Genomic DNA, 22,939 nt, shown 5'->3' with positions numbered 1-22,939 from the left:
AATAAAACTAAAATAATCCAAATCATTTTGGGGTAGGCAGGGAGAAGAGAAAGTGTCCTCCACTCTGGGGTTGGAGACGTAGGACCGTGGGAGATGGGATGCTTTAGAGGCTTGTTTTTTACATTCTGTCTCTCCTCCACATTTCTCTCTTCCAACAATGATAACAAATGCTAACAATATGTGTGTGTTTTTTAATTTTTATGTGAGTGCTTCCTGCCAATGTTTCAGAAATTAAATTATTATAAAAGGGTCAAACCAGACACTGCGTTGGCAATAACATTTCTTGTTTGTTTATCTGAAAATGAGGATGGGGTCTAGAGCCTACACAGTTGAAGGGAACCAAAGCCTCCCCTGCACCCCTAACTCCTTCCGCTCCCACCCCCACAGCCTGGCTGTGATACTAGTAATAAGCTGGTCTGGGGAAAATGTGCTGAAAGCAATGGACCACAGGGCGGTAAGGTAGGAAACAGGTTTAGCAGCCCCCTCACCTGTGTGCCCCTTTTGATACAACGGATGCCGCTGTCACATCTAGTCTAGCCTTAAATAAAACAAGCTGAAAAAGACATCCAGTAAAACAGCTTTAATGTGATTTCTATTTAGATCTTATGAGGTGCAAAAAATAAAATCCTCAAGAAAAATATTAGAAGATCAATGTAGTTGTCAAAGTGGATGTCACTTTCCATCCAAAGGGCTGCTTTCATTTACACAAGTTCTTTTGATGCAATATACAATTTGATGACTTTCAAAAGAATCGTCAAATGGCCCACATATCTTCTGGTTATCCATGACTGCAAAAATGTCAGTTTTCTTTACAAGGCATTTCTGTGGATTCCCAAACCTCCTCATCGACAGCATGAGCAATTTTGGACGTCTGAGATACAGAGGCGACCTTGCTTGGGCCTACAACTAATTCCTGTGGCTTTGCTAACGGATGGTCAAAGTTGCAAGAGCTGTTAGATTTAATATACCCATTTGCCAAAAGCGCTTCCTTTTCTTAAGAATTCTGTCCAGTCTCCAAGTGTGTTGTTGAATCAGTCTCAATATGGAGTCCAAAGATATCATTTCGGAGGATATAGCGAATGCATTGCAGAACCACATTCCTTTCATGCCGAATGTCCTTTGCCAGCAGCTAGGAGAAAGGAAGAGAGAGCCTGAGGCATACTGCATACAGTGCGATAGCAACAAGGGAGAGGGCCTTTTCAGTGGTGGCCCCCAATTATGGAATGATCTCCCTGATGAGGTTTGCCTGGCGCCAACATTGTTATCTTTTCAGCACCAGGTCAAGACCTTTCTCTTCTCCCAGGCATTTAACATCATATGCAAAGTTTGTTTGATTTTTAATAGACCCCCAGAACTGTTGTTGTTTAAAATGGATACTGTTTTATACTGTTGTTTTTATATTTTTGATGGTTTTAAATTTTGTATACTTTTTTAATGTTCAGTGTTTTTAACTTTTGTAAACCACCCAGAGAGCTTCGGCTATGGGACGGTATATAAATTTAATAAATAAATATAGAATAATCAGCAAATGGGTTTCCAAAATATGTAGTTTGCATTTTTTAAAGGAAAACCCAGAAACTGAAATATCTACCTCATAAATTTTAAAGAACGTGGAACTATGGATTATTCATATGGTCTGTCCAAATTTACAGAGTTGTGATGGAACTTGAGACATATACTGTATGCTTGGAACGGCATTATGAAATGCACATTCATGATAAGAACCATGTCATAACTTTGGAGGTCAAATACCATCCCAATACACAAACTTCCTCATAAGGAAAACATTCTAGGATGTGAGGAACATTTCAGTTGCAGCTTTGGAGGGGCACAAACCAATACTACAATGCAAGTTCTATGTCTGTCCTGTTTTCTTGTGCTTTTACTGGTATTTTAGATGCTTTTAATGGATGTTAGCTGTTTTTATTTGTTTTATTGAATTTATGTAATTCTTGTAAACTGGCTTGAGGAAGCTATTTGCATGTGAGATACAAATTCCATAAATAGGCAATGCTTGAGAAAGGCAATGCAACTGTTGGGTCTTTCTGGCCATACACAGTGAAATACTGGTGTGGAAAGCAAACAAACATCCTTTGCTAACAATTACAAGAAAAGAGAGTATGAGGCATATTCCCACTAACATACAGAGAACTATACATACAGTGCTATGATTACAGAATAATGATTACAGAATAAAGTTTGGCTGGTTTCCTCAGAGCAGGAATTGTGCATACAATGTTTTATAGCATTTATTCTAAGGTAAGATACTTTAACTCCTCCACAGTAAAAGAAGATTCACCAAATACTCTAGTATCTGTCAGTTGCTAATTTCTGTTCCTCTGATTTGGGATGTCCCAGTACCTCAGCATAACAAGTGGACATGGGTTTGGCCTGCAAGCTTTGCACAGAAAGGAGTAAACTGCCTAGAAGCAAAAGCTGTTACTAATCATGAACTAAGGGCCGTTGCTTCCAAACATAAATAAGTTAATTATTTCTTCATAAAGAAATTAAGTAACATTCAGTATACACACTAGCCTCTTTAGTCACAAGTAACTGCAGGCAGTTAATCAATCTGAGCAGACAGCAATCCGCTACCTCCTCTGGTATTAATTCAGTTAGTCTTTCAGTCAGTCTTTCTCTTGGGTAGTATATTTTGATCAAGAAATAACTGCACATCTCTAATGTTCTCAAAAAGTTGTTTTGCATATACATACACACACAGAGAGAGAGAGAGAGAGAGAGAGAGAGAGAGGGAGGGAGGAACATATAGGGTTCCTGCAAGTGAGACTGGGTTATGCAATGGATTTTTTTATTCACCATTTTTGTACAACAGATGGTCAAGAGCATTTTATTTTGCCCTCATCATGCTATATCACCTGTACCTTCAAATTTGAAGGGACTATAGCTAGCTGTCCCCACTGGAGAAAAATATTTATGATCAAAACCAAATGAAAGAAAAGACACGGGAGATATGCTTAAACTCCAGGGATTTCCTTGCGTGAAGATAAAACTCTGCTTTTCAGAACTGATACAAAGAAATCCTTCTAGGTCAGAGACCTCTTAGAACATTAACCAATAACCATGTGCAAAAGACACATAACATTCTACTTAAAATGATAACATTCCTCTGCAATGAGAAATAGAATTCTGAATGTAATAGGCAGCATACCATTTCCAGTAGAGTTGGACGGTGTTTTGGTATTACAGAAAGCGCCTCCCTCTGTCTGTTTGAACCTCTGTTGCGTACTGTGCATGGATCTGGCGTCCCCAGTGTTGCATCTGTATAATTAGCAGCTTCTTTGTGGGCTGTGACTTTAAGATTTTGTGGAATATTTGAATGGATACTTCTGAGAATTCCCTGATTTTCAATGAGTGCTTTTGCTTCAGTCTTGGTGGACTCTATTTTATAAAACAAAAACAAATGATAAAACATCTAGGCACTGCTCAACAGATATTTACCTAGTTCATGTGTACTACAGTTCGGCTATAGTTACATGTTGAAGTTGTGATCCTACAGTGCAATAAACTCATTATGACATATCGAAACAAAATTCAAAACTATGCCATTGAGCATTATCTCTGCTGTTGCCATCAGAACTGCAACTGCTTCTTAGATGACAGTTGTATTTCGGTACAGATAGACAAGTGCAAAGATGCAGATATGTTCCATCAGATATGAATGGTGCCTGTGAGTAGAACTGTCATTTTCCCATTAAAACACACATAATATTGTTCCGCTTTCCGCTCACATCTACTTAAAACAATTAAGGAAACTTAATTATGGTTTGGAAGGTTGTCTAAATTGAGCCAATGCATCAGACTCACATGTTTTGTATTTGGGTAATCAACAATTAGGCACAAAATGTCACCTAAGCAGCAGGCCACATCACTTAAACAGAGGTGGGAAGATTGAGCTCTATTGGTAGATTGAGATCTACTGGTAGATCTTCGAGTGATTTTTTGACTTCCAGTTGTTTAACAAAATGACTCCTCTCACATCGCACACAACACACACATTATACTACTGAAATAAAGACAGCTTGCAATAACCAGGAATTGATTTCTGTGTGGAAGAAATGGGCTCCATTCAGTTCTGGTACTCAAAACAAGTTCCTGGATTGAGAATTCTTCCATTCTATGGGTATGTGTGAAGAAATGCCATGTAAATAACTTGGGTGCTTTGTGGGACTATTACAAAACTGTGTAGGCCTGAGGCCTAGTGTTGTTAGAATGTCAGAGGCCTATGTTTGTAGAGATGATTGCTTTGAATATTTCTAGATGAGAACTGGATCAGGTAAGTTTAATTTTGATTGGTCTGGGAAACATCAGATCCTGATTAGCTGGGGTTCTAGCTAGGTGAAAAAGAGCAGTTGGAAAATGACAGTTAACAGTTAGGGATTCAGTTAGAGTTGTTGGTCACTCAGCAAGGGAGAAATATCTGTTTGTTAGTTGGTGCGGTGCAAGAGAAGGACTAGGAGAAAGTAGATACCCAAGGCTTCAATATTAAGCTGTTCCTTCTCATGGCTGGTGAAGATCTGGAGTAGGGAGCAGGTGGCTGTGCTATGTTAGTAGACTGCCCTAAGTTCTTGCTAGAAGGTTATACAAGCAGGCATTAAACACTAGATCAATCCACATATCCTGCAGTTTCTGTTATAATGTGGTGAACCAAGCCATGCTAACAAATCATGGTTGTTAACCACAGACAACCCAAAAAGAAGTTTGTTGTTGGTCAGTAAACTCTGGAATGTTTAAACCATGGGTTGTCATTACATGTGAACCCAGAACTATGGATTGTTCATGGGTTATTCCATCAGGTGACAGAACGTAAAACAACAACAACAACAACAACAACAACCAGCAAGCCCTTCATACGCCTGTGCTAGAGCACCAGAAATGCATTCATATCACCAGTGCATTCAGGGAGGTAGCAGGCAAAATTGGAGGGAAACAAACAACCCAGGGATTGAGAAAACAAATCACAGCTTGTTTAACTGTATGCCAGACAAACCCTGGGTACGGTAACAAACCATGGGATACTGTTATGTGTGAACCAGGTCAGTATGTTCCTTTCAAGAGTGAAAAGTAGTTGCTTGATTAATACTCCTCACCACAAAGGGGTGGGGGGGGTGGGGAAATGAACTCTCCCACTTACCATCTGGTTCGCTCTCACTTTCCGACATGCTGCCATAGTTGGCCACCAGTGAACTCAGAGCTGAAGTCACCTGCTTCGGAACAACACTAATTCCTAGACCTGCATCTTTTGTAGCACCCATTTCCTTGTCTGAATCTGGGAGAAGACAAAAAAAGTTATAACTCACAAAAACCTCTAATCATCACTGGGCTGTGCATCTGTGCCCTATTTGTATGGCTCCCAATTGGCCAAAGTAACCTGTGGCCACGTTCAGCTACTCACATATCTGCACTGATTCGCACTATAACACACTACAGTGTTCTGAAAAAGTCTTCGCCTAGTTTGGGGGTGAAGAGGTGCACTATCAAGATTTCATTCAACCCTATCAAAATTTTCAGCACAAAAAGAGGTTGAGTGAGAAAATACTCCTCTTCAATTACAATGCAGAGATATTTTAACTACTGCATAGCTCTGAAAAACATTTCTTCTTTCCTCAAGAATAACATCTGTGCTACACTAAGCCCCCAGCACTTCTCTGGAAATTGTATCCCTTAGAAAACTAATAGAGGCCTTTTCCCTACAGCCCAACCTTTCAAGTGAGGTGGGGGGGTCACATGACCTGCAGCTGAGGGCCACATGTGGCTTGTAGGCTGTGGGTTGTACATCCCTATTTTAGCTGAATGACAGAAGACCAGAACGGGCCACAGCTCCACAAAACCTAGTGAGCATGAAGCCTTCCTACTGGGAGAAGAACACACAAGGAAGAATTGTGATTCTCAATGAGGAACAAAATGACACACCTACAAGGGGTAACTACAAGCTCATATATACATGCAAAATATGATAAATAATTGGTTGTAGCTCAACCAATATCTTCCTGCACTGGAAACCTTGTGGCTTCCACATAGGTGATGCGAGTAAGCCATAATCATGAGCAAAACTCATCCATTTTTAAATTTGCTTTTTGATGAAAGGCTCATTGCAATGCAATTCATCTCCTTCAACAGTACCGTGATTATATTTACCTCAGCAGGAATTTGCCATCTCAGTTCTTTACTCAAACATTCTATGTGAAAATGTGGACTCCAAAATACAAACCAACATTCCTTCATAAAACTAAAAGCAACAAACCAGTTCAGTGCACAACATGTAACGGTGGTAGATATACCCTGGTGAATTATTAAAGATCAACTAGGGACCTCCAAGGAAGGAAGTTTTCACTCCCACACATAGCCACATCCATGCTCTTGTGCGCTTCAATCTCTTCCCCCACGCCCTCGTTCTACCTCACCCCTGCTCCTACTTGCAGCCTTCTCTCTCTCTCCCTTTTTATTACTGGGCCATTTGGAGGCAGCCACAGCAGTAAACCACCCAGAGAGCTTTGGCTATGGGGTGCGATACAAATGCTAATAATAACAACAACAGCAGCAGCAGCAGCAGCAGCAGCAGCAACAACTGTTCCAGAGTCTTCCTGCCAAGTGGCTCCGCCTAACGTGTGCATGTTTGTGTGTGTATTCTGTGGAGGCAACCACCATGACCTGAGAGCTCTTTATACGGGGTGACGGTCTCCCCAAACTCATCTTTCCTAGTGGTTCCAGGTGAACCCACTTTTGAGTGCACTCATTGCAGGAAAGGGATACAATAAAAAAAACCTGAATTGACTCTCCATTGCCATCAACAGAACCAGGCCTGAGGACTCCGCTGATTCCAGCTTTGAGGAGAGCAGCAGCGCTTTGTATTGGCTGAGGGGAGTCGGGCTTCTCCTCAGCTAAAACAATGCCCTCCGCCAGCACACTCAGCCAAGGTAATTCCTTCGCATGGCAGGCCCAGGGGCTCATTTTAATTCCCACAACCCTCGATCTGTTTTTGGTCCAGAAACAAAACCTACGGAAGTATCTTACCAGGATCACTGCTGGCCAACATGCTAAGGGGATCTGCATCCCCCATAGAGGTGTGTTTCTCTCCAGCAGGCCCTTGTCCAACCTCCTTCTCAGTTCTACGGTTGTCTGGGCCGGTTGTAGCTGGAGCATTCAGGGGGAGACCTTTGTCACCATCAGGCACACTCCTAGATCTGTTCCCGAAGTGATTTGTTCGCCTTCTTTCTTTTCCTTGTGGCCTAGAAGTTTCACACTTAGAAGCTTTCCACATTCCCTTCATCTTGCTGAAAGAAGAAAAAGTGTAAACACTTTCCCCAGGCCATTTCCTACAAACACTGACTCACAGTCTCCCTCCCACCTATCATACAGTATACGGGCTGTGACAATAGCATAATGCTTGCCATGTTGCAATTGTATTAATGGTTATATGTGTTTACTGTGTTAAATAGAACCCAGGTAAGTTAGGGCTAATTGTATGGTAGAGAGTGAGTGAAAGGTGAGGGGTGTGTGTAGAGAATTGAGTTTATATAAGGAGAGAGCAGACCGTTAGTTAGATAGAGAGGGCCTTAGGGATTGATGGAGCTCTATCAAGTTAGTTGGGAGTTAGAAGAAGTAGAATAGGCAGGGTAAGATGAAGAACTGAATGATTTATTATATGATATAGCATCTCTTGTATTGAATAAACTTTAATTTGTTTAAATGATAAAACCCCATGTCTTGTTCATCTCTCTACGCTATCAACAGTGTTCATATTTCCTGGGTACTTCTCCCGGTTGGGTAAAGGGAACTAATTGGGCATATTGGGTGTCTCTTATACCTGGTGAATATAGAGACTGAAGCTTGTGGGTCAAGTGAGGACAGCTGTAAAATAATACTTTCCAAAGTATTCATGATCTAACGTATCACAGTTCTACTGAGATATAAGGAATTTGGGAAATGTTGCCCTTGGACATTATTAACGTGGCGATGTATTTTTCTCCAGAGTGGGTTATACACTAGATTAGGCCACTGGTTGCAACTACTGGGAATTCTGAAGCAGCCCAATTGTACAGATCTGTTCTAGCTGCAGTGGGATAGAGCCAGCAATATGCACTAGTGCTAGTAGTAAAGGCTAATCCCACACCTGAGAAACAGACCATTTTGCAACGGCTTGGCCACTACAAGCATTCTAATCCAGAGAACGGATTGAAGGTGCTCAATATAATCAGAAATGAAACAGGCCAGGGCTAAGCCAATACCGGGTGGGGACCACCTGGAAATTGTGATGTTTTACTGTTTATTGCTATGTATCTATGATGTAAATGCTGTTTGGAATTTGAATGGTAAGGATGGTAAGTGGTTAATTCTGTTGGGAAGGGGAGTGAGTGATTGTAATGTTGGAGTGAATGCTGATTGGCTGAGGGGGAGTGACAGTTAGCAGTTAGAAGCAATGTGAGTTGTGAGTGGAGAGCTGACAGAGGGAGAGAGAGTGTGGGTTTGTCTGCTGAAGGGGTTAGATCAGAGAAGGATAGTTTCATTGTTTTGGGAATAGGAGGAGATAGATTTGACTAGTAAGTAGAGTAGGCAAGGATACATGAGATATACTGTATTGTAACACAAGTATTGCAACCCAAAGGGAGCAGTCATAACAGAAATCTCCTAAAAATTGCTTTGAACTTCTTGGAGAAACAGCAGGACATCGGTGCAACACATTTAATATTATTAAATAAAATGAAAAAGAAACAACCAGTTCTTCCTGGCATAGTAACAATACTCCAAAAAGGCTGAGCAGCAACTTTACAAAAAAGCTTACCCAAATTGCAGCGTTCTAAGCACCTCTCCCCGTTGCTCCTTTTCCTTGTCTAGTGCTTTCTTCTTTTCAACGTTTGCCAAAGTAGGAAAATTCCTAGAGTAACATACATATGAAACCTTATTACCGATATGTCTGTGTTATTTAAATTTCCTCACCTCATTCAGTCTCATCATCAATCACAACATTCCTATGAGTCAGCCAGGCAGGAGAGCAAAACATGGCAAGTGTAGGGGGACGATGACATCCTCCTCTGTTACAGGCTGGTTTTCTAAAGGTAGGGAATTTGATAGTATGGTGAAACATTCCATTATAAAAGCCCCCATTTGCAGCCTGAAGTTGTACAACCCAGTTAGAGGTTTATCACCTCAGTGAGAATTAGGCCAAACTCACACCAAATTGAGCATACATTAGCACCAACAATCTTTCTGTCCTAAAATAATGCAATAATAAAAGAAAGCAAAGACAGAAAACCCTGGATCCAAACATGAGACGTTAAGTAGAACTTTCACAACCATGACACTCAGGAAGGGAGAAAGCAACAAGGTATTTAGTAGAGAAACTTTTAAGTGAAGCACAGAACTGTGAAATATATCTGGAGAAATGGAATAAATCTCTACTTATAAAGCGGAAAGTATGTGTGTGTCACGTATGTCCTGAAATGTTTACCCACTTCCACATATGGTACTGCCTTAATACTGTTCACCCAGACAGGTCTTTGTGTACATGGATCAGAAAAAATAAAAAACCATGAATTTTGGGGGTTTAAGTATTTTTTTAAAGAATTTAATAAAAACTTAGGTTTACACCTACAACTCCCAGCATGCCTTGGGTGGGAGGCCAGACTTACTGGCCTTTGGCGGCCATTGTGATTCCTAAAGTCAGTCTTGAGCAGTCAACCCAATTCCACATAAAAGGAAACAACCCACATAAATGGGCTGCATCCCACCTGCCATGTGTGGTTTTAAAATCATAACTAGATAGAACAGCGTGTCTTTGAGAGGCCAAACTCTGGACATGCTCAAAGGCACCCTGTTCTGATATTGGTTTTCTCAGAAACTGAGGGAAGCACATGCACAGACTTCACCCTTAAGAGGGAGGGAGGAAAGGGAAGCACTCTGCACATGCGCAGAAACAGGCTTGCTGAAGGAGGGCAAGTGCTTGGCCTAGTCCCAGCCTGTCAGTACAGGCTCCTGATGGAGCACTTCGTGGGGTAGAAGTGCGGGCTGAGGCAGTCCCAGCAGGACTTGGCTAGGGTTGTGCACATCCACTAAGAGCTGCTTACCTCCTCTCCTTGGCGATGCTACTCCTGGATGCTCTGTCAAGGAGCAGCATCGGCAAAGAGAGGAGGAAAGCATCTCTCAGAGGATGTGGGCACTAATTCAGTAATTCTTGCATCTGTCTTGGAATGTTGTGGTTTAGTTTCTCCGCTGTGGCACCCCAGTTGTGGAATGAGCTCCCCAGAGAGGTCCGCCTGGTGCCTACACTGTACTCCTTTCATCGCCAGCTTTTTATTCTCTCAGTATTTTAACACTTAATTTTAACTTAAATTTAATTTTTACTGTTTTAACTCTGTATTTTAATCTTATATCAATTTTGCTGCGTGGTTTTATCCTGGTTGTGCTTTTTTATACTGTATTTTGTATTTGTGCTTTTAAGCTGTTGTTGTTTTATTATGGTTTTAATTTTTGTGAACTGCCCAGAGAGCTTCAGCTATTGGGCGGTATAAAAATGTAATAAATAAATAAATAAAGCAGAAAAAATGCAGCATAAAAAATCTCATCTAGTTAAAAAAAACCCACTTGGCACTTAAAAGCCATTGATGCAGTCACTAGGCAAGCCTGCCTGGGAAAAAGAAATCCATAAGCAGGGTGCCACAACTAAGAAGGCCCGCTCTCCAGTTGTTTCCCACCACACCTCAGCCAGGGACCTAGGCTTATGCCTACAACTCCCAGCATGCCTTGGGTGGGAGGGAAGATTTATCAGGCTTTGGCAGCCATCATCTGGAAGTGGCTGGCCATCCTGGGCCTGAAGGCAGAGCACCTGGAGAAAGAAAAGAAACTAATTTAATTTGTTTAAAAGTTACCTCACAGGCCTAGGTCTGGCCTACCCTGAAGTGTTGTCATGAGGGTGAGAGAGGAAAAAAAGAAATGAATTTAATTTGTTTAAAGGTTAACTCACAGGCCTAGCACTGGACTGCTAATTTAAGATGATTACCTCGCAGACATATATCTTAGGGGGCCTGAGCAACGCCGGGTAGAGACATGAAATTTGGCATGCTGATAGGCCTGGCTGTACAATCTACCAGAAAAAATCTAAAAACATGAAATTTTGGGTTTAAAATATTTTTAAATTACTTAATAAAAATTCAAGGCCTATGCCTACAACTCCCAGCATGCCTTGGGTGGAACTCCTAAGAGTCTTCTCTTGCCATCAAACTATGACTCATGGTCATGACTAGTACAAATTGCTATTATTCCTTCAGGACATTCCATTAAAAAAGTTTCTTCAGCAGGAGATACTGAAAATTGCTTTATCCTCTGTGTGCCTCCATAGCAGTGGCATAATGCCACCAGCACAAGGTGGTGGGTTGACCATTTCACTAAAAAGATAAAAATAAAAAAAGTGCCATGGTGTGTCTTCAGAGCACAGGTATGTCAGATAAAAGGCCCAAGTCACCAGTGGCCATGACCATCCTGGCTGTCTGCCAAAACCTGTTAAATGTAGGTATTATATAGGAAATTATGCCAATAAAGTATTCTGTGTTCTGGCTGCTTTCCTTCCCCCCCAACATAATAATAGCTTCAGAGCACATGCATAAAACAGTTCCCCCCGTCCACTGAGATTCACTCCCCCTACCATATGTTATTCAGATATCTGGGCAATGCTGGGTATATTTCGAAAACATATTCTTAGGTTTGCATCTTTTTTAGCTGATAGAAAGGGTGTTGTGTGTCCTGATTGTTTTTGAAGTTTAGACACCTGCTCCAGCCAAGGCATGATGGGAGGTGTAGGCATTTCAGGTAAAACAACAAATGTGGTTTATCACGAAGCTCTAATTTAAAATACAGCTCTTATTAACACAGTTTTCCATTTATTCTAACAAAACCATTTACTAGCTCAACCAAACTAAAAAAGCCAACCAACCTAAAGACGAATAAGTTGCATAGAAATGTATTAGTTATCAAATAAACATTATTCACGGACCTGAGCAACGCCGGGCGTATCAGCTGGTAAGTAATATAAGGACTGATGCAGCCCTAGTAGGGGCACAGTGACTACTGCGGAGGGATCCCTATAAGTTATAATACTGCCCTGCTCTCCCTGCCACCCAAAGATGCATGTGCAGGGCCATTCAGTGAACCAATGGGGAATGGGTGGCCTGCATGCACATCCCACATTCCCCTCTATTACTGTTAAGAAAGATGAACCTTGAGAGAGCAAAGGTGAGAGTTTCCCCCACACACACAATTCTGCATAGTGACCTAACAACCTGGTATGGTGTTTGCCCACCTGAGCCAAGGAGAGAGTGAACAAACTGTTGTGCCTCACAGAGATCCCTTCCCATCTGGGTGCTGCACCCACGACTGAATGGAAGGAGCCCATAATGTAGTCTACAATAATATGGAAATAAAGAAAGGTGTGGGGGAAGAGAGAGAGCGAGAGAGAAGAATCACAGAAGGAAGTCTTAGGAAAAACTTCTTTCCTCACTCATGACCCGACATCTCTATGTACACAAATTAACTTTTACTCACTTTCTTCTTTCCTCTCTCCATTTGGCTATTTCCTCTGGCGTGTCTAATTTGATATGTTTGGCACCAGGAGAATGCATCTAAGGACGAAGAAATAAAGGCACCTTAAAGCATAATCAAATATGGGTTTTAATAGTATTTTTAAAATTAAGTTTTAGGGGAGGAAACTGCAAGAAGAAAGGGGAAGTAATGAGAATGACTGGAATTAGTCCCATTATATTTTCCTCCAATAAGGCACATGACAAAGCAGGCACATGACAAAGCAGACACAGAATACTGGCTCAATGTTTTGGGATGAGGAGAGGCACTTAAGGACTGAGGCTGGAAAATAAGCAAATATTTAGATATTCACCAAACTAGAACGCCACACACCTGGCGTCTAAAGCAAAGTGCATTGATTCAAGGCACAAGAGTTACAGGAATAAGCAAGGAAGCTATGCCAAAGAGTGATGAGCAGAGGAACTGGAGACTGGTATCAAACTGAATCCATGTAAACTTGATACTGTCTTCAGATTCAACACAACTGATAAAAACTACAGGAAGAAGAGTGCTCCAAGGACAGATTCAATAGATTAGCATAAAGAGAGAGGGTTAATATAGAGTTCTCTCATCTAAATTTGTTAGTTGTTAACAGATGTATATGTTTATTTTGTTACTAAATGTTAAGTTATTTCTCCTAAATAAGCCACTTTCCATGATCTTGAATACTGGATAATCTTCTTCCTTTTACAGCACTTAACTACTGAGATTTGTAATATTACTAGGGATGTGCTCCACTTCTCCTTGAACCAGAGAAGCAGGAGCGGAGCGGGGCAGCTTCGCCTACCCTTAAGGCGGAGGCGAAGAGGAATGGGGGGCCGGCGGATCGAGGCGAAGAGGATCGCCTCAATCCAGAGCTTCGCCTGAATGTAAGTGGGGGGGAGGGGGACTAATCTGGCGCTGCCGGTGCCGCCATCCATGTGGCGGTGGCGGCGGCAAAACCAGGTAAGGGAGCAGGGGGGAGGGACGCTTACCTTCCTCCGTCGCCGGCTTCAATTGAGGCCCAGGTTGAAGCTGGAAGTGAAGGTCGAGGCCTCTTCCGGCTTCAACCGGGGCCTCAATTGAATCCCGCGACGGAGGAAGGTAAGGGGGCGGCGGCTGGGCAGGGGGCCGGGGCAGGGGTCTGGCCTACCTGGCGCCGCCGGCGCCACCATCCATGCAGCAGCGCCAGGTAAGGGAGCAGGGAGGAGGGACGCTTACCTTCCTCCGTCGCCGGCTTCAATTGAGGTCCCGGTTGAAGCTGGAAGTGAAGGCCGAGGCCTCTTCCAGCTTCAACCTGGGCCTCAATTGAATCCCGCGACGGAGGAAGGTAAGGGGGCGGGGTGGGTGGGTGGTTTCTCTGGCACCGCCGCCGGCGCCGGTATAGTGATGGCGGCAAAGCCGGATCTCGCGCCGCGGAGCGAAGAGGATCGGGCCCGATCCGGATTTTTCGGATCGGGCCACGAAGCGGATTGGGGGTCCGTGCACACCCCTAAATATTACCCTGTCTGACAAAGGATGCAGCTGTCAGGTAGTTAGCTACTATGGAGTGATATACAGGCCAAATTTAGCTTCAAAACAAGCTAAATTTGGCCCATTTAGCACTTCATAGTGCTAACACAACCATTTTTGGTTAAGATTTTTGGGTGGCATCCTACAGCACCCAACATGGTGGCAAAATTGGACCCAGGACCGCCCCCCCCCAACGCCCTGAACTTACCCATCTCTGATTATACAGGATCTGCTCAACACAATCATCTAACCAACCAGGTAATAATGCTTTCCGTAAAACGGAAGAGCGGTTGTTTTCTTACAATCCATCAAAATACCACAAATAAAACGTGTAAGAAGAACTGAACCAAGAGCAGCACTACAATTCACATACAGTCAGATTTGAAAGTGAACTGGGGAAATACCTACGTTCTTCCAATGGATCTGAACCAATTTTTCATGTGCACTAAAATTACAGCCATCTTCTGTACACTGAAAGGAAAAAAAGACACCACTTCTTCAACTGGATTACGTTTATATGTATAATTAGCTAAGGGCTTCTCAGTAGGACCAGCTGCAATTGCTGCTGAACCTCTCTTTCTGCTGTCCTGCACGCTCTGCTTCTGTCCTCATTTTTATCTCCCTCACCTTCACCTTTTCCACTTCTCCATCTGTTAATGCCACTGGCCAATCTCCTGAATTCACAATCAGCCTGTGTTAGCCTTGCAGTGGGGCAGCTGCCTGCCTGCAGACTTGTCAAGGCTCTCTGTGAGAGCAAGCAGACCTTTAAACTGAATTTTGGCAACTTTAGGCTAACGGAACATTCACGAAGTGTATCCTTACCAGGGGTTTTGGCCTAGCAGATGAAGGTCAATCAAACCATCTCAGGCCTTTTCACCGATAACAAAGATGTTTCTTATAAGGGAGAACCAGAGTTCAACATGACAAATTGTGCTCTTTCCTTTAATTTGAGAAACCTTAAATTCACTGATCCTTCTTGGCCCAAGTAGCACATACCTAACGTTCAATTATTTATACTATTTTATATTCTGCTATAAGCACTCACCCAAAAAGACATAACTTAAAGCTAAATAATATCATCATCTCTGTCAACCACAGAATTAGAACATCATTTATAATTTCTGGGAGCTCTGAAAGCCCCTTCCACCTTAAACCCTTCTAAACCTGAACCTAAATGCTGTAAGCTATCTTAAGTAACTTTAAAAAACATTCCTCTTGAAAAATACCTATTACAACATATTCATCCCATTAAAATGGATCAAGGCCTCTTAAAAGCAACACCCATTTCAGTGAGGACAGCAAGAGGCACACTTAAAAGTGTTCAGTAAGACAGCTTGAAACGTCACCCTTGATATTCTATCACTTCCTTCAATTAAAACCTTACTTTTCCCGTTCAATATTAAGGACGTGCACCACATGGCCAGATCATGCATCAGTTTGGCTGCTGCCAAAAATGACTTCACTGTGGTAAAAATTCCATACAACGGTAGGACCATTTCAATCTGCTTCCCACTTGAGACAGCTGGATTACATAGTAAGTACTCAAACTAGGAACACAAAACAGATTTCAGGAAATCTCTGAAATGCTTCCCAACTATGAGGACAGGAAAGCTGTGCAGTCTCGATCCCTTGAGATTTCCAAAAGGACACTCAATTAAGAACATATAATTGGGATGATTTACACCCAGCAAATGCTGCCATTGCCTGCAGGTGGATGAGACAACGGTAGAGGACCCTTTCATCTCTATGATCCAAGCTCTCATGACAGAATACCTGAAGGAGTTTCTAGGTCTGATTATGATTGAGTTCAAGAAATGATGCAATAAGCTGTCCCCTAAGAGACACACAATCTACCCCACTCTTGAAACACACCTGCCTGTGCTGAGAGATGTGTTCCTCATATTTCTCCTTGTTTTTAAAGCCACGATCACATGTATCACAATAATGGGTAAAAACTGGCTCTTTTCTCTTCTTGTTCTGCAAACAGAGAAGGGAGACATTAACTAAAATCACTTACACTGATGTTAACTTCGAACATGACAGGAGTTGTTCCTCAAACCATCCCATGAATGCAAAATATTATGCCAGATCTGGAACCAAGTACTGAACAAATGACTTTGCACAGCCTAAAAACAAAATTTATCTCACATCACCTGTATTTAGACATCACAATAAGCCCTGATTTACCACAGGAGTTGGCAGCCTGAGGGTCTCATCCTAACTTCAAAAGCCCTCTGCAAGCAATACATTCAGACCCAGTGCGGTGTAGTGGTTAGAGTGTTGGACTTGGGAGATCCACATTCTAGTCCCACTTGGCCATGGAAGCTCACTGGGTGACTTTGGGCCAATAACAGACTCTCAGCCCAAGCTACCTCACAGGGTTGTTGTTGTGAGGATAAAATGGATAGGAGGAAGATCATGTGTGCTGCCTTGAGTTCCTTGCAAAAGGAAGCAGAATAGAAATGTAATAATAATAATGCCCCTGGCAAGAATAATTCTGTTCCTTCACCAACAGCCCACTGGATGGTAGGGAGGAAGAAGGAAAGGAGGTGGCACAAATTAAGAAAAGCAGGGCCCTCATCCACTGCTGGCAGGTGTCCAAAGGAAATGTGGCCCTTGGGCTCAAAAGCTTCTGCCTCCTCCTCCAGCAATGAAGCTTTTGCTTCCATTTTTTAGAAAATGGAATGTGCCATTTTATCTATAACTAACAAACTGTGATTTAATATGAGATATGAAGCTGGCTTGTTCCAAGCAAACCACAGTTCAAATTAGTGACTTTGTCGGGTTTGGATGAAATGACAAATTGAAAACAGAATCAAATGCTTCCAATCTCTTTGCAGCTATGTTGGAGGAGAGGAGATGGATGCATGCAAGGCCAAGTGTCACTAGGCCTTGACAAACCATCAAGACCTATTTATACTTTTTAAGTACATAGGGATGAAATACTATCAGGCAGCTTCATGATACACATCCAGTGCATATTTACAAACATATGTCTGCTTCATGTGTTTTGGTATTTATGGCTACAAACACGGGTGATATATGTGACAAACTCTTATGCCACGTGAAGCGCAAGCCAGGCCTTAGTCCACAGGTAATCCAAAATTTCAGCTTAATGCTCTTGTTTTTTTCAATCAGTCACACGTATGTCATTGTTTCAACCACAAACGTTGCAATATTGGGGGGAAATGCTCAATCTCAATCATAAGCATGAATAAAAGCTGCCAGATACAAACCACACTCGATTTAACCAATACCTTTTGTTTGTAGTCTCTGCCTCGACAGGCTCCGACATGTGGCGATGCAGTTTGTCCCCGTTGCCATTGTTCCTCAAAATGGCAATTTCTCCCTTGAATTAAAAGTCAAATATAATTACCAGTTTGAAAGAAATCAAATGTATTTCAGAGGGAAAAGAATCTTAAGCAAACAAGTTGAGTCCATAAATGCAGCTCTTTCATAAAAGGACAAAAAGAAGATTTTTAAACTCCCTTTTCACAACTGCAATCCCAAACTGCATCAACGGGAGAGAAGGGGAGCCAAGGCCCATTTGGCTCCTGCTCTCAATGCTCCTTGTCTCCCTGAAGCACTTCTCTTCCTGCTGTACATCATAAGAACTATTTATCTTTAATTTTAAGAAACGGTGTGATAGTTTCACAGAATAGCAGAGTCCAAAGGGGCCTACAAGGCCATCGAGTCCAACCCCCTGCTCAATGCAGGAATCCACCCTAAAGCATCCCTGACAGATGGTCGTCCAGCTGCCTCTTGAAGGCCTCTAGTGTGGGAGAGCCCACAACCTCCCTAGGTCACTGATTCCATTGTCGTACTGCTCTAACAGTCAGGAAGTTTTTCCTGATGTCCAGCTGGAATCTGGCTTCCTGTAACTTGAGCCCATTATTCTGTGTCATTCTTTTTTATCTTCCCGCCTCATCCTTGTTTCTTTTTGTGTCATGTCATTTACAATGTAAGCCTGTGGGCAGGGACTGCTTTGTTTTTATTGATTTTCCCTGCTTCTAATTGCTTGAGTCAGTGGCTTTATCTTGCATCTCTCTAGGTAGGTAGCTATAATCTCTCTAGCAATGAATATTGCCATAGACGAACATAGAAATGACCGTCATATATCATATCTTGCAAGCTGAAAGCAATTCTGTTCTATGAATACAGGTATGGCCAAAGTGCGTAAACCTTGCAGAGGGATGTAAGAGGCATGTACAGATCTGTCCTGAGAGAAACAGATTTCAAGACACACAAGAATCCCTCAAAAGCAGCAAGAGGGGGATTTGTGGTCAGCAATGGGCGAATTAAAATTTCAAAAGTGTGGCGCATAGCAGTGTCTGTAATACTGAACAACAGGCTTCAACACTTCTGCTCGCAAAAGTGAATGTGGCACTACCTTCTGGCAGGTGTGACAGCTACCCAGCTTTCCTTCCAACTTTGATGCTGTACAGGAGGACTGAAATTTACCCGTAATTGTGGAATGATCCCAGCTACCGCTCCAGCTCCTAAGCTGGGAGGAAGACTAAGCGTTGTGGGGTAGTTGCGTGGCTGACATGCCGAAGAGCTGCGTCCTTTGCAGGGCCAAATCACCATCCCACCCCTGTGCCAACCTTTCCTACTCCAGAGATGGAAAAACAGGCAAGGGAATGGGTTGTTGATCCCACTGTCTGAAAATGCCTCAAATAGCATCAGCAAACTGGGCACTCCTCTCACTCACTCTTGATAGGTGGACAGGGGATGCTCCAGGTGCCTTCAAGCAGCAGTGCCCAGCTGACCCCTCTCCTTACTGGTGCTCAGGAAAGGTGATGCGGAAAGGTTGGATGCTACTTCTTGACGGCATTTGGGCAGAGGCTGTAGCTCAGTGATAGAGCACCTGTGCAGTGCATGTAGAAGGTCTTAGGAACAATCCCCTGGTGTCTCCAGGTAGAGCTAGGAAAGAATCCTGCCTGAAACCCTGAAGAGCTACTGCTATTGGGCAATACAGGGCTAGATGAACCCATGGCCTGACTCAGTATAAGGCAGCTTCCGGTGTCCCAGTGCTTTCAAGAAGCAGCGTCCAACCTAGCATGTTCCTCACAGTCCCTTGCCCTGGGAAAGAGCATGGGGATGGTGCTTGCCTTGAGAAGAAGTGACTACCATCTTTGTTTGGCCAGCAAGGAACTAACAGATTCTAAAACAAGGCAAGCCTGTTTACAAGGTTTCTAGGAGTAGTCTCTCAGTCAGATTAAAGAGAGTGTACTTAGGACAACAATGTGATCTGGATTTAGCACCAATTTAAATTCTTTCTTTAAAAGATTTTAAACTTTGAGATTAGCTCACACAAAATGAAATTTCATTCCCCTTATTTGATCCCTACAAAGATGTGAGAAAAATGATCTGGAAATACACTTTTTGCTACAAGACTTTGTGTCTGTGGTGATAAGAGACTCTTCCAATTATTTTCTGGATTGTGAGTGTTATAGGAATGTAAAGATCAAGTATTTTACACAGGTGCTGGCTGAATTAAATCAATGACCTCCTTACCAAAAAGTTGAATATTTAACCACAGGAAGAAAGGGTTAACATAACATTTAATGTGCCCTCATAAGGTTTTGCTGCAATAAAATCATGCCAAAGGTTTTGTAAACCGCCCAGAGAGCTTCAGCTATGAGGCGGTATATAAATGTAATAAATAAATAGAATAAAATATTATGACCATAATTACAGTGAAATTTAAGGTTGTTGAGTCTTCTGCTGATGTAGCACACAATTACATTTTCAGGCAGTTTGCAAATGCTGAGCATTGTATTATTCTATTATGACTAATTGATAAAATGAGTGTGATATGGCATTGTTATACTTTATGTCCTACTGGTAATGTATGGAAGATTTTAACACATAGGTTATCCACCGGGTTCCAACACCATCTGACACCCAACTGAGCTATGCAACTGTCATGGGAAAGAACCATGTGATAAAAGACTGCAATGTGTGATATGGCCTGCTGCTTGAAAATATGGCCGGCTCAATTCCCTGCTCAACTTCAGGCTCAGTGAGTGATCTCAAGCCTCTCTCTCTCTGACTAGCCTGCCTCAAGGATAAACTGTGCAAGGATAAACTGGGGTGGGGGCATAAAAGGAAACCATGAACACCAGAGAAAAGGCAGGATAAACAGACTCCAACCATTCAGAATGCTACTTTCCCCACCACCTCCCAAGTCTAAATAACGAATCAGGTTTACACTTCTGTCCTGTCCTCTTACGCTACTGTTCAATCCTAAACTAAACTAAACTATAGAGTTGGTCATGGAACTGACTAGAGGGGAGGCAATTCTGGATTTAATCCTAAATGGTGCTGCCCAGGACCTAGTATGAGATGTAAATGTTATTGAGCCAATTGGAAATAGTGACCACAGTGCTATCAGATTTAATGAAAATTTGCCCTGAAAATCCACACTCCAATTTGACTTCAAAAGAAGAAACTTCTGTAGAATGAATGAACTGGTGAAAAGGAAGTTGAAAGGGGGAGTCAAGAGGGTTAAATCCCTTCAAAATGTTTCAATACCACAATAATAGAACCTCAGATAAAGTGAATTCCACAGGTTAGGAAAGGTAGTGCCAAGTCTAAGAGGTCACCAGCATGGTTAACGAGCAGTTTCAAGGAAGCTATTAGGGAAAAAGAGGGCTTTCTTCCTTCTTGCCCAAATGAGGAAAACAAAAAGGAGCACAAGCTTACACAAAAGCAATGCAAGCAGACAATAAGAGAAGCAAAAAAAGCATTTTGAAGAGCACATCGCTAACAATATCAACGCAAACAATAAAGAATTCTTTAAATATATCATTAGCAGAAAAACAGCTTGGGAGGCAGTTGGACTGTTGGATAATAATGAGTTAAAAGAGTGCTGAAGGAGACAAGAAGATTGCAGAAAAGCTGAATGAATTCTTCTTATTGGCTTCATTGCAGAAGACATAGGACAGATGCCTGTGCCTGAACTGATGTTTTCAGGAAGGGAGTCTGAGGAACTGAGGCAAAAAGTGGTAACAAAAGATGAAGTTCTCAAACTTAATGATAAATTGAAAGCGAACAAGTCCACCCTAGGATTCTCAAAGAACTTAAATATGAAATTACTGATCCTCTAACCAAAATATGCAACATGCCCCTAAGATCAGCCTCTGTACCAGAGGACTGGAAGATAACCAATACAACAACAATTTTTAAAAAGGGATCTGGGAATTACACACCATTTAGCTTAACATCTGTTCCATTTACATTTACATCTGTTCCAGATAAATTGGTTGAAAGCATTATTAGAGACAAAATTAGTAAGCATATAGAAGGACAAGCCCTGCTGAAAAAGAACCAGCATGGCTTCTGCAAAGTTAAGTACTGTCTCGCTAATCTTTTATAGTTCTTTGAGAGCATTAATAATCATATAGACAGGTAGACACAGGGCTGGTGCTACCACAGAGGCCACTCAGGGAGCCGCCTAGAGCACCAAGCTAAGAGGGACGCCAGGCACAACCCAGCACTCACGCCCGAGGATTCAGCTGGGCCTGGGCGGGCAAGACGGCGCCCCATGCCCGCCCAGCAGAAGTGAAGCCAGGGACGCTGGGGTGGGGCGGCTCCACGTCCGGACTTCCGGAATGCACCCGGAAGAGAGAGAGAGAGAGAATGTATGGGTGAATGGGGTGCATGGGGTCTTTGAGTGAATGCATGTGTTCATGCGTGTGTTTGTTTGGAGTGAGTGATGCTGAGTGTGTGTGTGCACGCACGTGTGAGTTTGGGGGGTGATTTGGAAGTGATATTCCTATTAAATAATGCATTTTAGACCCATAGACGTTCCTTTCCAATTTGTTTGCTATAATTGGCATGATGTATTTCTTGCACTTTAAAATAAATTTAGCAGTTTCAAGTTTTGTGCTTCTTATTTTTTCCAGGAAACATATGTTCTTAAAAATCAAGTTGGCATTTGTGTGTGTGTGTGTGTGAGAAAGTAGCTCACATTGCTTAGGGTGCAAAATAGTCTGGCACCGGCCCTGGGTAGACATTATTTACGTGGACCTCCAAAAGGCTTTTGACTATAAGCACCAGTTGCACTTGTGGGCAGATGGTTGGATACTGTGTTTACAGAATGCGGGTCTAGATGGATCTGTGGTCTGATCCAGCAGGGCTCTTATGTGATGTTCTTACAGGGCCTGGTGGCTGCAAGTGTTGCTATAGCAGAGAGAAGCAGTAGGAGGAAACAGAGCTCGCGGGAGATCGGGAGGTCCTGAGATGCAGGAGCTGAAGCAATTGGGCTACAGCTCCAAGCACCCCACACTCCAGTTGTAGCCCAGCACATCTGGAGGCCTGAGCTAAGCGGAAGCAGATCAAGGGACGGGATGGAGCCAGGAAGCGGCGGGTCCGGGGACAGAGCCACTGTCAGGGGGGCAGGAGAGACGGCACTAGCAACGAAAGCTCGCATCGCATGCTTCGGGCCAGCCTCCGAGGCACACCTGTGCGAGCCTGACGCACTGCAGCCCATCCCAAGTTCAGCTGCAGGAGACCGAAGCAGGACGGCTCAAAGGTAGGTAGGGGTGTGTGTGTGGAGGGGGGGACGGAGTACGGACGTACCTGGCGGTTGCGTCTGCAACAGAGGTGGAGGAGGCGGCCATTGCCAGGGCCCAGGCGGGGGCCAGGGCCCGTGAGAGCCCCAGGCAGGGAAAGGCCCAGGCGGAGGCGGGTACCAAACGGAAAAATCCATGGCTCCGGGGTACCAACCACGTGCGAGAGAATTCCCGTGGTCCAGCGGAATCTACGTCATATGTGGCGGCGACCAATAGCAGCTGGAGTACTCTGCCGAGGCGCCACCCATCGCGTGACATCATCGATCAGCGCCGGAAGCAGC

At 43.1% G+C, this 22,939-nt stretch overlaps 2 protein-coding genes across 2 annotated transcripts in view; both read right to left on the bottom strand.

The window, feature by feature from the left end:
• TPT1 (tumor protein, translationally-controlled 1) overlaps positions 1-22,939 on the bottom strand; it is a 225,755-nt gene that overhangs the window by 28,532 nt on the left and 174,284 nt on the right. The window lies entirely within an intron of this gene.
• On the bottom strand, positions 566-22,810 carry NUFIP1 (nuclear FMR1 interacting protein 1). The gene is made up of 10 exons (XM_063125950.1): positions 22,666-22,810; positions 17,337-17,428; positions 15,952-16,056; positions 14,488-14,550; positions 12,553-12,629; positions 8,801-8,893; positions 7,033-7,292; positions 5,153-5,287; positions 3,170-3,399; positions 566-1,129 (listed from the first exon to the last, which is right to left on the bottom strand). Exons 1-10 carry the CDS (start codon positions 22,793-22,795, stop codon positions 995-997), a joined length of 1,320 nt encoding a protein of 439 aa, XP_062982020.1. The 5' UTR covers positions 22,796-22,810; the 3' UTR covers positions 566-994.

Source organism: Elgaria multicarinata, chromosome 5 (assembly GCF_023053635.1).
Source record: "Elgaria multicarinata webbii isolate HBS135686 ecotype San Diego chromosome 5, rElgMul1.1.pri, whole genome shotgun sequence".
Lineage (NCBI taxonomy): Eukaryota > Metazoa > Chordata > Lepidosauria > Squamata > Anguidae > Elgaria > Elgaria multicarinata.
This window is presented reverse-complemented; position numbering and strand designations above follow the sequence as displayed.